The sequence below is a fragment of the Barbatula barbatula genome (assembly GCF_947034865.1).
Source record: "Barbatula barbatula genome assembly, chromosome: 9".
Classification (NCBI taxonomy): Eukaryota; Metazoa; Chordata; class Actinopteri; order Cypriniformes; family Nemacheilidae; genus Barbatula; species Barbatula barbatula.
In genome coordinates, this window is record NC_136772.1 from 4,697,029 (window position 1) to 4,714,510 (window position 17,482).

General features: G+C 39.1%; 1 protein-coding gene across 1 annotated transcript in view; it reads left to right on the forward strand.

The window, feature by feature from the left end:
• abca12 (ATP-binding cassette, sub-family A (ABC1), member 12) overlaps nt 1-17,482 on the forward strand; it is a 34,317-nt gene that overhangs the window by 12,332 nt on the left and 4,503 nt on the right. The window contains exons 22-41 of the mRNA XM_079463836.1: nt 60-256; nt 679-836; nt 1,014-1,250; nt 1,734-1,881; nt 2,047-2,293; nt 3,224-3,313; nt 4,803-4,902; nt 5,346-5,473; nt 6,837-6,924; nt 7,076-7,181; nt 7,941-7,995; nt 9,559-9,736; nt 10,282-10,397; nt 11,290-11,449; nt 11,774-12,027; nt 12,914-13,118; nt 13,494-13,603; nt 13,715-13,865; nt 16,773-16,907; nt 17,188-17,291. Of these exons, the coding sequence (XP_079319962.1) occupies nt 60-256; nt 679-836; nt 1,014-1,250; nt 1,734-1,881; nt 2,047-2,293; nt 3,224-3,313; nt 4,803-4,902; nt 5,346-5,473; nt 6,837-6,924; nt 7,076-7,181; nt 7,941-7,995; nt 9,559-9,736; nt 10,282-10,397; nt 11,290-11,449; nt 11,774-12,027; nt 12,914-13,118; nt 13,494-13,603; nt 13,715-13,865; nt 16,773-16,907; nt 17,188-17,291 (2,967 nt within the window). The remainder of the gene's footprint in view (nt 1-59; nt 257-678; nt 837-1,013; nt 1,251-1,733; nt 1,882-2,046; nt 2,294-3,223; nt 3,314-4,802; nt 4,903-5,345; nt 5,474-6,836; nt 6,925-7,075; nt 7,182-7,940; nt 7,996-9,558; nt 9,737-10,281; nt 10,398-11,289; nt 11,450-11,773; nt 12,028-12,913; nt 13,119-13,493; nt 13,604-13,714; nt 13,866-16,772; nt 16,908-17,187; nt 17,292-17,482) is intronic.

Sequence of the window (17,482 nt, forward strand, 5' to 3'; positions counted from 1 at the left end):
AGAGATAAAGCATCAGCTAAATGTCATATGAGTAATAAGGTCTGTTTTTTCTATGGAAGGATTCTTAAGGAAACAGACATGTATGAGCACCGCCATAAACGTGTCGGCACCCTCTCAGGTGGTATGAAGAGGAAGCTATCCATCTCCATTGCCTTCATAGGAGGCTCTCGGCTGGTGGTGCTGGATGAACCGACCACCGGGGTGGACCCTTGCTCTCGACGCAGCATCTGGGACATTGTCCTTCAGCACAAGCAAGGTGAAACTGCCCTCCTTTTCTTTGAGAATATAACTTCCCCGCTCGTACCTGTAACCCCCTAAACATACCCAAAGGACTTTCTTTGTTCTTATCGGGTATCTGACACTTGGTTTAGAATATAATTAGACTTGAATGGATTTTCTCAAGGTGCGCGCCGTCAAATCCAGACGGGGAAAAATCCTGCTGCAGATGTAGTACCGACTGATTGTTATCCATCATGTTCTCTGTGTGCTTGCCTCTGATGTTTAATTATCTTCCTGTGAGACAGTTAGCAAATTAATCTCAAGTGAGGATTTAAAACCGCAAGAGCGGGTCGTGTCTCTGGTGTTATCTTTGAACATAGCCTCTTTGTTCAGGGTCTGTCTTTATCAGTAGATCTTTGATTTGACGTGCCTGTGTTCTCCTTTTGTTTTACTGCCCAGAACGCACCATCATTCTTTCCACCCATCACCTGGATGAGGCCGAGGTTCTCAGCGATCGCATCGCTTTCCTGGAGCGCGGAGGCTTGAAATGCTGCGGTTCTCCATTTTACCTGAAAAACAAGCTGGCTAAAGGTTACAACCTCATCCTTACGAAAAAGGTAGACCCATGTTCTCTGTTTTAACCTGGTAATTAAATTATTTTTATAACTCATATTTGTTAGGTGGAACAGGCAAGTGTGCAGTAGAAAGCCATTTCTTGTTAATCGCTTTGCATAACCGTGTCTACCAAATGAATAAATGTAAACAATTATAGTTGTGCTTTTGGTTTACTGTAGGTTCAGTGTCCTGATTCAAAGGAAAAGTTTAACAGCGAGGAACTAAAAAGATTCATTCAGTCCCACCTGCCTGATGCTCAGCCGAAAGAGGTAGACGTCGGTGACGTGGTGTACTCTCTCCCGCCATACAGCCCCCAGAACACAGTCGCGTACCAATCATTACTCACCAGTCTGGATCAGAACCTGGACAGACTTCAGCTCGGCTGCTATGGCATTTCAGACACCACCCTCGAAGAGGTAATCATCAGATGAAGAAATCAACAACTGGCCACAACATCGACCGTCCACTTCAAGATGAATTGCAATTTAAAGCAATTTGATATAAAGCGATAGTTCACCCAAAAATGAAAATTCTTGTCATTTGAAACCTCTTTGACTTCTTCTGCAGAACACAAAAAGAGATATTGTAAAGAAAGTTGGTAACCGAACAGCACTGGAACCCATTCACTTATACTGTATGGACACAAAACCAACGCTAGTGAATGGGGTCCAGTTGACAAAACTTTCAAAATATTAAATTTTGTGTTTTGCGGTAAGAAGAAAGTCATACAGGTTATGCTTTTTGTCCTCATGCCCCGCAAACCAGTTCTGCTGATTAACACGTTTTAATCTATTGTCTTCTAGTGGTTTGTTATCGTTAAAGATCATATCGTTTATAGAAAACACTAACTTAATGTAGTTTATACCCTGCACATTCCATTGACCTTTTCTTTTTCACAGGTGTTCCTGCAGTTGACTCGAGACGACATGGAGCCCGAAGTAAACAGCCTCCACTCTGTGTCAGAGTCTGTGCTGGCGAATGACTTATTTTCTTCGAGAGACAGTATTCCGGACGACCTCGATAGCATGTATCTCGGAGAGAAAGCCAGTAAGTGCCTTTTAAAATGATTCCTTTCTTTCTGCAGAATATTAGTTTCACGAACTGTAATTTCCCAATTACCCCTCTCAAAGCTTTGAACTTTAAAGGCTCATTTTCACAATTTCTGTGATTGCCTGAATCTCACATAGCACGCTTTCTCGTCTCCTCTAATAGGCCTCACCGGCAGTTCGAGCACGGGTGGGTTGGCCCTGACCGCACAACGTGTGATGGCCATGTTGCTGAAACGTGTGCATCACTCCAAGAGGGATTGGAAGGGTCTGATCTCACAGGTGGTGCTGCCTGTCCTCTTTGTCATCGCCGCCATGGGTCTAGGATCTATCAAGAGTGATCTCCAGCACTTTCCGAAAATGGAGCTGACCCCTGCTCTCTACCATGTCGATGAACAATATGCTTTCTTCAGGTTTGAATTCATGAAATTTTGCTATTGCTAAACTAAATGCAATTGACTTGTTTTGGAAAGTCCCAAGCTTAAAGACACAGTTCACCCAAGAATAGAAATCCTGTCATCATTTTCTGACACTCAAGTTGTTCCAATTCTTTAAAAAATTATTTGTTCTGATGAACAAAGAGAGAGATATTTGTAAGAATCCTTGTAACCATACAGTTCTTGGCCGCCATTGACTACCATAGTAGAAACAATTACAATAGTAGAACTGTTTGCTTTTCTACATTCTTCAAATAATTATTTTGTGTTCAACAGAACAAATACAGATTGGAACTGGGGTGAGCGAACTAGTGCAACATTTTTAATTTTGGTTGAACTGTTTTTTTTAATAAACAGTTTTTAAGAAGATGGTTGTTTTGGTAAGGCTAGGTGATGCAGTCAAAAAAGAATTGCCTAGAAATAAAATGTTCAGCCTTTAGGTTGAAGAAGAAAATATACTGTGGCCCCAAACAGTATCTGGACCCTTTAAATGCTTAAGTCACACTTAAAATATATGAAGTAATTAAATAACAATTAAATTAAATAACAACATTTATTTGTGCTTTCTCGACAAATTATTGCCACTTGGTTTGATGTTTTACTGTTTTGCTGGATGACAGAAAAACATGAATACATGTTTAATGTACTTTTTGAGGCCGCACCATTGATATATAATTTTAAACTTTAAAAAATGTTTCTATAATTCGACAAACACTTTTGTTGTTTTTCCACAGGTATAAAAAAACATACATTTATCATTAAATATCCGCACTCCTGAAACACAATTTGACCAATCAAATTTGAGAACTGGAGCTATTGTATATAATCACCAACAAAAGAAATATCAGATATATTTTAAATATTCAATCTAGCCCTTAACGTTAATATTGTACATTCTCTCCACAGCAATCAGAATTCCAGCAGCAGCAGACTTGTAGATACCATGATGTCCTATCCAGGCATTGACCACTTCTGCATGAAAGACCCCAGTAACCCGTAAGTAATCATTTATGTGTCTCGGTCGAGTCGGGCTATGTGAGACCCGTAATCAGACCACGGGCTGCTGTAAGCCACAAGTGATCACACATCACAGCATCAGCTCACCTGGCCACTGCAAATGGCTTTTATTTTTTGCCGGCTATGATTTCAGCCTCTCTGATCTTCTCAGGTCTGTTTCTAAGCTTATGGTCACCATCTCTCTACAGTAGCGGAGCCCAGGCACAGCGATATTCTCTCTTATTGTATCTCTGGCTCTTATTGCCTTCTAGGGTTTTTTTTACACTAACACGCCATTTCGGTTAGCTATCACTGTTCTATATCATCTTTGTTCATCTTTTTTCTCTTTAACTCACTAATAAACTTGTTTTCTCATGAGCTTGACATAGCAGAATGTTGTGTGTTAACATGATGAAGTTAACATAAACATGAACTAAGACAGGGGTTTTCAAACTTTAGGTCAAATGGGTTCAGATGAGAAAACATTCTTTACTTTTTTGTCGTCTGAACCCATTTTTTGTCATCAAGTACCCCCTGAGATTTTTAAGTTAATATTTCAATAATTGAATAGCACATGTAAATGTAAAACATATTTGTTTTACAGTTTCTATAAGTTGTAATTTACATAACTATTGATATTATTATTCCTGTCAAATTTCTTTGCAATTTATTGTTCTCCAAAATAATGCAAACAAGTTGTATACACACTGGTACTGGTAAACGTAAACAAGTACCATGTCACAGCCCCCCTGCAATTCCCCCACGAACCACCAGGGATGTGCGAACCAAAGGGATGTGCGAACCAAAAAAATACTTTAGAAGTATGGTTCATTGTTAGTGCATGTTAGCTATTGCATTGAAAAATGTTTACAAATAGAACTTTATTGTAAAATGTTACCAGAATTGTAGTTTTCCTTAGGTTAACATAAACTGGAAAATATTTATTTAAACTTTATGAAGCTACAGTAATTATTTATAAACAATCCATTGAAATGGGGTGGTTCAAGGTTTTATACTTTATAATGCTTTAATACTTGCAATTGAGAACATCTTACATAAATATCTCACTTTTTTTCTCATTTTAATGATTTTTCATTCCTATAAAATAACTTTGGCAGTTTGCTTTTACGTTTTTGTAGAATCTGGATTACCAAAATTCAGTGAATAGCCTGCTAAAGAAATTAATTCTTTAGGAATGTTAGCACAGCGAGTCAGCATTTCATGAGTCTGGTACACTAGGTGTTTCTACTTTTGTCACAGAGGGTTCTGCCCCATTAAAAATAAGTTATGCTTGGTAACAGAGGGAACAATGGTTGGCACGCATCCTCCACCCCCTTCCCAGTACATCTCACATCTCAAGAGCTTCTCACTGATAACTTCACAATTATCACTGCGCCTGTCTAAAGTGCCTCTCTGTATCTCTGCAGGCACACGTTAGCAAGGCAGAATATTGTATTCTTCTTGTCAAAGAAGATTTATTTTTCCGCAGGGTTTGCTTCGAGAGGTATAACAAAGGAGCAGAGACTTGGGTCTCCAGAGGCAACATCTCGGCTACGTTTTCCACCTGCAAGTGTAGCAAGCAAATGGAGGTTGGTCAAGCATAAGCATCATAACAAAAAGCACACTAAGATATTACATGTGTTGGGTTTTTTCCTAGTTGTGAATATTAAAATTTAGACGTATGAGGCAGACCCTGTTGGGTTAAACACCATTCAGAATAGAGGATTCCTGAATTTGAACAGAATTTTAATTCAGGTAGTAAACAGGAATTGTAATTTAGATTGAAATGAAAGAAAGAAGAGTTATAGGTAACTCTGTCACTGCTTAATAATGCAAAGCAAAGACATATTATTTAGACTTGCCTGTGATAGCAACATTTATTCAGCCAATGAATTTAAGACATCGTTTGACCAGGCAATAAAAATGTTCTGGAAATTAAATCAAAAGGCAGCGATGGTTAAATTTAGTATTGTTCTCATCGTTGTAGCAGAGTTTCTGTTCATTACATCACTCACTTTTCTTTCCATTGCAGTCATGTCCTGCCTCAGGTTATGATCCACCGCACATAAGAAATCCATCTTCCCAGATTGTGTACAACCTGACGGGCATCAACATAGAGAACTATCTGGTGTCCACTGCAAATGACTTCATTAGAAACAGGTGAATTGCATTGCACACGATATCTCAGCATTAATCGAATTTCAAAAGGTAATTCTTATGTGTCACGAGTTCAAGTCTTGGCCAGGTGGAATAATAAGGAATTTATGAAGCACTGGTTGGCTGGTTAATAAATAAAGAGGAAGTTCAGTTTATCCCGTCTTTACTGTGGCATTTTCGACCAACTGACATTTTCCATGCTAGTCAAATAGCACGCAGGGTGTGCCAGTGGCGTGGAAATACTTGATTACGCCTAAAATAGTAAGGCCAGCATTTATTATTCATACATTGGTCTTCTGAAAAAATGTAATGAAATACACAGCCCTGCTTCGGGCCGTTGGCAAAATATGAAAAAGACATCACAGCTCAGGCAAGAAATTGGGTGAGAATTCATCAAAGACATAAAACTGGTAATTAAAAGCATATCATGAAGAATATGCTTTAGTGTCCCAGAGCACTTATACGTTTATTGTTACATAAATTGAGCTGTAATGTGAATTTAAGGATGTGGTATAGAACATCAAGGTAATGGGGACTTTTAAGTGCTAATGAGAACAAGATCTACCCAACTTGTGCTACAGGTGAACCAGCAGACAGCTGCCTTCAAACATATCAGTCATTAGTAAAAAAAGCTTTAATTAACAGTATATTTTTTTCCAATTTGAGATACATATTTTATGCATTTAAAATATAAAATTACAAATAGTAGATACATTTGCAATTCAAATAATTGGTCAATACTAAGGTTTCACCTTGTTATACCAGTGTACTTACATGGTAACTCCTCAGGAACTGTCCACTCAATATAAAGTGTAAAACAGTCAACATGTCATTACACTGGTATAACACGGTGAAACCTTAGTATTGATTCAAGATTAGTCATGCCTTTCGTCATGTGTTAAATACATGGCATGCACGTAGGAATCTTCATGATTTCCATGAGGTATTGTTGTATTCCAAACTGGTAACGACAACATTGAAGACTAAGGAAGTGGACAAACTTATGTGAATATATTGTTGTTACAAAATGTAGTAACATAATTCCTGTTACAGATGTGCACTTATTGAAGTGTTGTTACCAATCTCCTTTCACACATTTTAACTTGGCCAAGCTATAAAGTGGATTGTTACGTGTGTGTAGTTTCACAAATTGTAACGCTGTAGATACTATGTACTTACACTGTGGTTACGTACTAAGTACACATCTAGTTACCATGGAAGTTCACAGGTATTAGGGCCACTTAATATAAAGTGGGACCAAATCATTATTGAATATAATTTTGTAAATAAAAAACATCTCCATATTTTTCACTATGGTCTTATATTTTTGGATCTCACTAACACAAGACGTATTGTTTTGTTTCAGATATGGAGGCTGGGAATTTGGAAAGCCCCTCCCTATTGATCTCAAGATGGACATGTTAGACGTACCAGAGAACAGAACTCTTTCCAAGGTGAGTTTGTTTTTGCATTTTATATTTTCCCCTGTGACAAGGTGCCTCATTATCCCAGCGTCACAGTTTATGCAAACACATACAGACATAATGACAACATGGAAATGAAAGGGGTTTGCAGGGAGTTTTATCGATGTTTGTGTTAATACAGGTTTGGTATAATCCAGAAGGCCACCACAGCATGCCAGCTTACCTCAACAGCCTCAATAACCATCTGCTCAGATCCAGTCTGCCACCTGAGAAACGACAAAAATACGGTCAGTAAAATCGCTATCTTTTACCGCCTGTAGCTCTCTGACTCTCTGGCCTGTGGAAGAGCTTCCTCTCAGTCTGTGAAATTGCATAGATCTAATAATTGCAAATATTGCAGTTAGGTGGCGTATACATAACAGTCAACTAAAACGGAAAAAGATTTTTTTGCTTTACGGTTTTTCATTTACAGAATAACTGCTTTTTTGGAAACGTGTTTCAAAGTGAAGAATTCTTTAAAAATCAATAGGCCTACATATCTGTTTTGTTATATTTATATAAGTTATATTTAAGTAATACAAATAAACAGTGCACCTGACCTCCTGTAAACTGTTAGATCTGCACGAGTGGTTTCCAATTCTGTGCGCGATATGCATCAGGCAGTCTGTGGGCAATACCACTACACTTAGATAGGGGGCAGTGTTTCTATTCCATTGTTCACCACAGAGGTCCGAATGCTAATTAGAGGTTCTGAGAACTGAAATGAGGCAATGGATCTGGACCGAGTCCCCGGTCTTATTTCAACACTGCCAGGCTAGTCCAGTTCCCCAGATTCACTGTCTGCCTCCAAGCTAGATTAACAGTCCCAGCAGTCAATAACGGAAAGGGAGTGCGCAGTCATTCACATGTAGCTCAATCCTGGAAAAACAGAACATAAATTCAGTAGAGCTTTATGGGAAGTGATGCACGTTTCATAATAAAATGATTGATTGGTCATGCGAATACGTCCAAATGTGCTCAAATCCTTTTCTGTCTTTCCTATACAGCTATCTCGGTATCCAGCCATCCTTATCCTGGCCAGGTTCAAGGTGAAGATATCATGTAAGTACACAAGCTCACACACGCCCTTGTGTCTGCCAGTCAGAGCTGATGAAGTACTCTGTGGGACCAGATACAGACCGAGCATATTAGTTGGGCCTGTACCAAATCACAGGCCCACTGGTGGAGAAAAGAAAGCAATCAGCCAAATGATGAGCTTTAGATAAGATATGCAAACACCGCTCTGACATTTTCATTCCATTGGAGCACTTGAACTAATGTAATTTGACTGTTGTATTTACTCCTGTTTGATTTTTTCCCCCCACCTCGGTTTATTGATGACTAACCCAATATAATGTTTGTTTACTCTCAAGGTGGTTCAGAGGTTAATTGATTCAACGTGAAAAGCGTGTTGTTTATGGCTCGATGGTTTGGATTTAGACAGGGATGTAAGGAAAGAGGGGGTGACAAGATGAGAATGGATAGAAAATGGGTTGCAAATCCATAAAGATTATGCGAATAGTATGGGTACTCAGCAGCCATATTGGAAATGTCTGTTTAGGGATGGAAATGAGTCCAAGAAGTAAATCTAAGGGAGGTGGAGTTCCAGTTAAAATATAGAGAATTTCTATTTTGAATCCACTTCCCAGCCAACACAGTTTGGTTGTGACGACGTACCTGGACCATATTTGTTTCCACTAAGTACCATAATAGCGTTCCAGTGACGTAACTTTGTGATTTCCATATTCGACGTGACGACGTAACATTGGACGTTGTTGGGACATGGTGATTACCTCCTGAAGATCTCGGGTTGTTCCAAATCTGAACATGTTCTGATAAACACAGGGAAAGATATTTGGAAGAATGCTTGAAACCAAACAGTTCTTGGCCACCATTGACTACCATAGTTGGAAAAATTACAATGTTAGTCGAAAGCGCCCCAGAACTGTTTGCTTTCCTACATCCCTCGAAAGATCTTCTTTTGTGTTCAACAGTACAAATAAATGTATAAAGCAGATTTTCCTACTATGGTAGTAAATGTTTCTTTATATGGGTCACTGTGAGGAGCCTTTTGTCTGATCTTTTTATAAAGAGTTTGCTAAACTTACTTTGTTATGTCTTGATTTTATTTATATTTATTCAGGTAGAATCAATCCTCTTTGCCCAGGCTCTTCTTCAAAACGCGAGCAATTCTCGATTCCACACTTAGGGTGAAGCGTCTCTAGTGTGGGTCTTTCCTCAAGATCAGTGTTCTTTTTGTCCTTCATTTTTACAGTTTTATTAGCGGCGCGGTTCACATCTTGAATGATTGGAGGAGAGGCAATGTTTAAAGCTGAAGCTCAGCGGGTGACCACAAGAAGCTGATGTGCCCTGCTGAGACGATCTTTGACTCTGCCTCATACAATTCTTAAAGATAGAGAGATCTAAATTCTCTTGACTTTCATCTTTCTCTTCCTACTGAGTCTTGCGGGGGGAGTCAGAATAGGATACTAGCACTATACTCACTATTTTCTAGTAGTATATAGTACGTATATCTTCATTGGACAGTATGCAGTAGGGATGATACAAGTTTTAAGTCATCTTAAGGCTTGTTAAAGTTGAATCCTGATGAGTTTTTTTGTGCAGGGTGGGAGGTCTGGTCAGCATTCTGGTCGCACTCTGTGTCCTCACGGGCTACTCCATCATGACCGCCAGCTTTGTCATCTATGAGGTTCAGGAACATCACACCGGTTCTATGAAACTTCAGCAGATCTCTGGCATCAGCGAGCATTTTTACTGGATCATCAACTTCTTCTATGATATGGTAATTCATTATTCAAGTTAAATTTTGATTAATTTACATGTTGAGATCTGAGTAAACTTTAGATAGTGTCAATTCTTAATCAAGTACAGTACAACAAAAAATTGTGAAATTGTGAATTTTTTTAATAATTCTGTAATTTGAATTTCTGATTTTTTTTAACCTCTCAGTTGTGATACTATTGTACTGGTGAAAGCAATATTTTGTGTAGAATCGTGAGGTGTATATAGTATACCAAGTAAACTTTATATTACACTTCAAGTTTTAGAGATTAGAAAACAAGGTATCTTGTATGTTTATTATACAACTGTGGTAAAATAATTTTAAATTCTGTTTAGGGAAAATTATTATTTTTGTATCAGTCTGTGAACTACTCACAATATGTATTTCTATCAAATTTCGATACAATAGAAATGCTTATTAAATGAAAATTTGCAATGTTCTCTTAATTCTTTTCTGGAGCTTTACATATTATTATAACTATACATTATTATTTATATCAATTACATATGTTTTTATATTCACAAGGCTTTTCTGTTCTATTCCAGGCTCTTTACATGGTTCCTGTGGTCCTCTCTGTGATTATGGTAGCGGTGTTTCAACTCTCGGCCTTCACAGACAGGCAGAACCTTGCCGCAGTCACTCTTCTGCTGGTGCTATTCGGGTCAGCATACATTACAGTTCCTTTTACACCAGAGGTTTTCCTGTCCTTAGACAGACGTCTCATTAGGACCTCTCAATAGTGACAAGTCCTCAAGGCACTAGGGTTTTATGAATGCATTATTCAGCAAACAGCACACATGGCGACGTCGGTCCCATTATAGAGGATGCTACTGTTAATATGCAGCTTTTCAGGTAAACGAAAACCTCTTCGCCACAGAGGGAGAGCAGCTCTGAGCTTTCCTGCAAGGCCTGGGCTCTGAAGAAATGATTTCACACGCTCTGACACCCAGTTAATTGCATTGTGGAGAGCAGGGAGCGCAGTCGCAGTCAAACTTGAAGCTTCAGAGCTCCGGGGCTTCTTGGGAGGCCCTTCTTCTTAGTGTGAAGTCAGCAGTGCGGTTCCGCCCGGGGTTCATCTGCCTGCGAGCTCGCCGGCTCTCGGCCCATAAATAACCACACATCACAGCGATCAGCTCGCTTTCTCCTCACCCTTTGCTTAATTGCTTTTGTTTAGCGCCACAGACTTTCCATCGCTAACAATAGACGCAGACCGTCCGACAAACACACACACTATCGCAGACATGCAAACGCAAACTACCCCTCGGATTTAACACATCCTATTCCTTGACCCGTTCACCCCAATCACCAAGAGTAATGAATAAAGAAGCAGATCATTCTGCAGGGCTGGAGTATAGAGACAAAGCTTCACAAAGAGAAAATAGATGAACTCATTTATCTTCCAGGCTCTTAGCTGAACTTTGGAATATATTTTTTTGTCTCCTTAAACTCCCTCTGTGTGTTGTAGTCAAAGAGGAAGTGGTGGTGGTGTTGTTTCGTGGTCTTTTTAGACTCGCTTTTGATGCTTGGAGCTTACCACATCTATTTTGTTTCAGCTTTGCTACATTCCCTTGGATGTACCTTCTGTCTGCTGTATTCAAGGATACAGAGATGGCCTTCATCGGCTATGTGTGCATCAATCTGTTCATCAGCGTCAACACCATCATCTCCACGTCCATTCTCTACTTCCTCGGTCAGCTTAACCCCAACGAACAGGTCAAAGACACTTTTTTTCTCTGTTCTCCCTAAATAAAAGTATTTAATGATAAAGGAAAATCAGAAGATATCAGGAAAATGATTTCACTTTTTTATATCACTGTAATATTAAACTAAACTCTGTTAGTGCCTAAAAGTGTTTACGTTGCATCTTAATGTAATTGTCTGTAAATATGATTCGGCCATGTTGTTAACAGGTTTGTAATATACCAATGTCTAGAGATTATTCATATTTATAAAGCTATTCAAATGTACAGCTACGTGTATTAGATAGAGGATCTGAGTAACGTATTTTTTTTACTTTTGTTTTTTTTTACATTACAGAATGTTCAGGATGTGTACCGAACCATGAGCAACGTGTTTCTAGTCTTCCCTCAATTCAGCTTTGGAAACGGGCTGATGGAGCTGGCACGGATTGACATGCAGGTTCAGATCTTGAATGCTTATGGGGTGGACGCCTACAAAAACCCTTTCAGCATGGATGTGCTTGGCTGGATGTACGTCTCCTTGTTCCTGCAGGGTTTCATCTGCTTCACGCTCCGCCTCTTAATTAACAGGTCACTCATACGCAAAGTCAGGTACGCCCCTGAGGCTTCGGCATGTTAAAGTTTTAAGGTCAAATGTATGAAATTTATTGGCATCTAGCTGTGAGTTTGAGAACTGCAACCAATGGCTCACTCCACCCCTAGCTTTAGAAGCACTGTGTTAGCACAGAGCACTGGCTAACACAGAACTGAGATGTCGTCACGTTTTTGCTTTTTGTTGAAGAAGATCACGTATTTAGGAAACGTGCTCTGTAGAGCAGTTTTTCCGTTTAGGGCTACTGTAGAAACAACATGTGGAATTCTATGCAAGAGGACCTGTGGTGTATATAGTTAGAAATCGCTCATTCTAAGAAAATAAAAACATTACGCTTCATTATGTAAGTTCTTTATACACCTCTGAAGACATACGTAGTTATGTTCATTATATAGCATTTCTGTCAATAGGTCCACATTGGACCTTTAAGTATTACATACTTTGTTTGGGGTATGAAAGTGTGAAAATTGTAATTGCTTAAAGGGATACCAAAAATGAAGATTCTGTCATCATTAACACACCTTCGAGTTGTTCCAAATCTGTATAAATGTATTTGTTCTGATTAACACAGAGAAAGATATTTGGAGTAATGATTTTATCCAGACAGGCTTTTTCCTACTATGGAAGTCAATACGGTGTAAATTTGTGTAATCTACTTTCTTATATGTCACATTACTTGCTGAGACAGCTGTGAGGTTGTTTTTTCAATAAGAAAATGATTTATTTTCAGTTGCTATAGTGAAATTGGTATCATGAAATACTCTTCAGCCCTATATTGTGGTTTTGGTGATGCCAGTGGTGTTCCCACCTTTAAAGTCATTGTGCTTGAACAACAACCATTACTGGAGAAATTGTTTGAAAATAGTTTGAAAATGTCCTTCACAGCCGGCTAATCTGTCGTGAGAAGATCGTTGCTCAGATCTATAGTCCCAATGATGATGAAGATGTGCTAGCTGAACGCCTGCGAGTGGACAGTGGTGCTGCGAGTGCAGATATTCTTCAGGTTAACCAGCTGAGTAAGATCTACAAGCAACTGAAGAGGAGGGTTCACGCTGTCAAGGGCCTGTCCGTGGGCATCCCAGCTGGGGAGGTCTGTGTATCAACATTTATTACTGACATTATTTACACAAAAACAGAAGTTTTAACAAGTCGACATGAAACTGCCTTCGCCACCATTTTTCTGTAATGCAACATATTTCTAAGTGAAGATGAACTGATAAGAAAAATTTTTTAGGGATTGCATTGTGAAAAGTGTGATGAACATGTTTTTGTTAGAAGAATATGTGTCTTAAACATGTGCCGAGGATAAATGCATTTAGACATTCACACACATTCAAGACGCTTGAAATATAATATGCATTATTATTCCCCTCTGAAAGGGTTTTCATAGATGTTTTATGATTTAGCTGTTAGGAATAATTGATGAGAGCAAAGCATTCGAATGAATGATCATTGTCTTCCTCAGTGTTTTGGATTGCTGGGAGTCAATGGTGCAGGAAAGACCACCACCTTCAAGATGCTGACAGGAGACATTAGCCCCACCGAAGGCACGGCTAAGATCTGTGACGTTGACGGGTAATGCTTTTTCTGTACTTCACCATGTTTGAAACACTAAAACCCTTTTGCAAGACGTTTGTGTTGGGTTGTCACAGCGTGCTCATAAATCTCAATGACCTGTGTCCGTAGGAGAATGGTCGACATCATAGACTGCAGGAAAGAGGGCATAAACATCGGTTACTGCCCCCAGGTGGACGCTCTAGATGACCTTCTGACCGGCGAGGAACATCTCTATTTTTACGCTCGCATCAGGGGCATTTCCAAGAGAGAAATTGACCGGGTAAGGTTGCATCTGTATTAAAGTCCTTGTTTGTCCAGACAAAGGCCACTTTCTGGTCAAAGTGACTTACAAAAAGTGCAAGTTTGTGTGTTGTGCAACTGAGCACGTGTAGGTGATGAAGGACAAGAGATGAGTTGTGAAACACACCAGCTGTTTGTTACATCACGACAGAACTAATTTTTTACATTTTTCAAACATCAAGACATTTTGCATCTGTTCACCTAGCCCGGCATCATCTTTCCACGCTCATGAACAACAGGTTTATTGTCCCTTATAAGGAAATTATCAGCAGTAGCTTAACCAGCAAGATGTTTGGGCGAACTGATCCGATTGTGAATAGCACAGAGCAGTGATCTACCAACTTGACCAGCACCAAACCAACATCTATCAAGTAATTCATGCTGGTCTTAGCTTAAAAGATCGCAGGGAAGAGATAGTTTGGTATAGTCAGAGTATTGCATTTGACAGGAAGCGATTGGCTCTGCTCCACATTGATTCATGAGGAAGCTAATTAATCTTGCATTCTCTCAGGACTATTAGGAAGCAGCAGGAAAACTTGCCTTTGGCTGCAGATATGAAATCTTTATCAGTTTTACTAAAGACTGTAAAAAGGTCTATGGAAATGTGTCATCTAAGCAAGCGGTAATAATGTGCATACTTAACAATAGTCTTGAATGGATTTTTATCAGTTGTTAAGAGCAGCAATATCGATTGTGTTATAAAGACATTTTAACCACATAAACGTTATGTGGCCCAAACTTTACTTATGGTAGACCTCTGCAAAGAATCAATAAGAGTTTTAATTTAATTTAAAACCAGTAATATATAAATTAATATTTATATAAATTCAATATAAAATAAGTTGTTTTATTACAACCAAACACAGACCAGAAGTTAACTTCGGGCCAGGCGTGTGCATCCGATGAAACGTCTATTAAACAAATTTGGGCTGCACAATATTGAAAAAACGGGGATAGCTTGCTAAATAATTCTATATACAATAATGCCTCAAGGTTGTACAAATAATTTAAACTATATTAAAATAAAACTATTAATGTTTCACATCAAAGCATGAGGATGCACACACCATTTGCGTTCCAGTCTGCTTTGTGCATCGACCTAAAACTTCACTGACAGTACAAAAATGATCATCTTTCAGTTATTGCAATCCTTGCATATTTGCGATAAATTGTTAAGCCCTTAAACAGATGGTTCAGACTCAGATCTGGTTGGGGTATCGGATTTTGATAAATGCACACCTGTGACCACATATTATATGTTACTGCTGCAACTTGACACATCACTTATAATTCATTTGTCAGAATTCCTATTATTATTTGTATTATTATTAAGAAATTCAACTGTGACCCAGTTTTTGAAAACAAGGCTAGTCTCAAAACTCTGTGATAATGAGCATCAAAGTTAAATTTCAACCATTAATTTGACTATTTAAATTATTGAGGATATTAAGATTATCCTTTACAGAATGTTCTTTATATCACGTGTGATGATTTTGTGTAGAAAACAGATTACACTACATTACACAGATTTTTCCGGTGGCTTGGATTGCAGTTCATTGAAATCTGATTTAAGTCTGAACCGCCTGTTTCGTACAACACAATTGGCCATGCTGTTCTCACCAGCTAAATTGCTAAAAATAAACAGGACAGAAGAAGTATTTGGGAGATAAATCTCACCGGCTTATCTCCGTTTACTCTTTATTACATCCTGCAATATTTTGATCTAGAAAGATTAAGTTTGAGCCAAAAATATCACCTCAATTAGGATCACGGGCTGTGACACGCATTTATGACATTATGAGCACATGCTCGAACACACACATTCCTCACTGTCACAGTCGTACCCTCCTCTATTGTGCCTGTGGGCTGTCTCCGCCGATGCTTTGGGCGTTGGTTAGTCTGCACAGATAACTCATATAATAATTCATGAAGTGACAGAAAACAAGTTGTTCGAAAGCCGTGTGAATTTCTTTGTTAGGTTACATATTGGTCATAACGTTGGGTAAACTGTTCCTACATTTGATTTAGGGCAATATAAAGTGCAACCCGTTAAAGTAAAATAAAGTAAAACTTCTGCCATTTAATGATGACGTTACCCTGCAATAAAAAGGTCATCAAAGGAATCGACTCAAGAGTCTATGAACGCTATCAGTCATCTTTCGGCTAGCAAATGTCTTTGTGTAAGAGCTGCAGAGACTTTAAAATTGCTTCTGTGGGTTGGCCCATTAACTTGGATTAGCAGAGGATTGAGAGGAAACGGTTGGTAAATTCTGATGTCTTGAGAGAAGCGTACGATGCCGGCCCAGAAGGATGATCTGTATGTGCACCCTGACCATTTACGCTTTCTTGCAGGTTTATGTGAAGCTATTTAAATGCAGAGAACGTGTTCTTGGAATCTTTGATGTATGAATCTAGTTAGTGAAATGAATGCAGAAGGCATGACACAGTTTGTGTTTGGGGTCAAATGTCAACAGGCATTTAATCAAAACATTATTCGAAGTGACTCATTACGTTGTCATGACTGCACAGTTAATGTGTTAGAACAACTTGTTAAGCCCTTTTGGGCCAATTACTGCTTCGGTAATATCAAAAAGACATGGCAATTCTGACAGATCCGTAGATGCGGAATATGCTGCGGTAAATGTGTGAAGATTTAGACGTTTTTGAAGTAGAAGAGTTGCTTGCTAAGGCACGGTACTGCTTTTCAGAAGAGTGCTTGGCTTTTTCAGCCACTTAAAAATGCTTCGGTGGACACACAGGCTTAGAAACCACATCTGGTTTCTAACCACATCTGGACTGATTTTGTCATGTGGATCTGGCAACCCTGAAGCATTATATACTTCACCACATGATACATTTTCTATATTTTTACTGTTTTCATCTTCAGGTCGTGAACTATCTATTGCACACGATGGAGCTAAATTACCACAGACACAACACGAGCGAAAGCTACAGTTGCGGAACACGCCGGAAACTATCCACAGCTCTTGCCCTCATCGGAAGTCCTCAGATCCTTCTACTGGTAAGCAAAACAACGCACATCCTCCTGCCAGCTGATGCTAGCAAGTTGCAGTTGCCAATAACCGCTTGGCATATGCTGTGTCGAGCGTTTACTCGCAGGGCTTTGAGTAAGGAAAATGTTAAACGCCTCTGAAATGTGTAGGTGTGCTGTGTTCAGCCAAACTCTCACAGCACATCAGTTATTCAGCATCGAATTCACCTGGAGAGTATGTGGGTTTGCATCTGCTTCTGTAAGCTGGAAGAAATATTCCACTTATGTTGTACTTTCTTTAACCTCTTAGGATGAACCCAGCTCTGGAATGGACCCACGCTCCAAACGCCACCTTTGGAGAATCATCCAGGAGCAGGTGATGGGCAAATGTGCCGTGGTGCTGACATCACACAGGTAGGACTGTTTGTGTTTTTTCTACATTAGCATTTGCATTTTTATTTGATTTAAATCTTAAAATGACACTAAATGAACTTCCAAAACGTCTATCCTGGTATCAGCACCCAGGACCAGGTTTATAAGCAGATATTGTGCATTTGTTATGGCGTTTTTTTTCAGAATTGTATTTCCGCCAATATTGTTTTTTG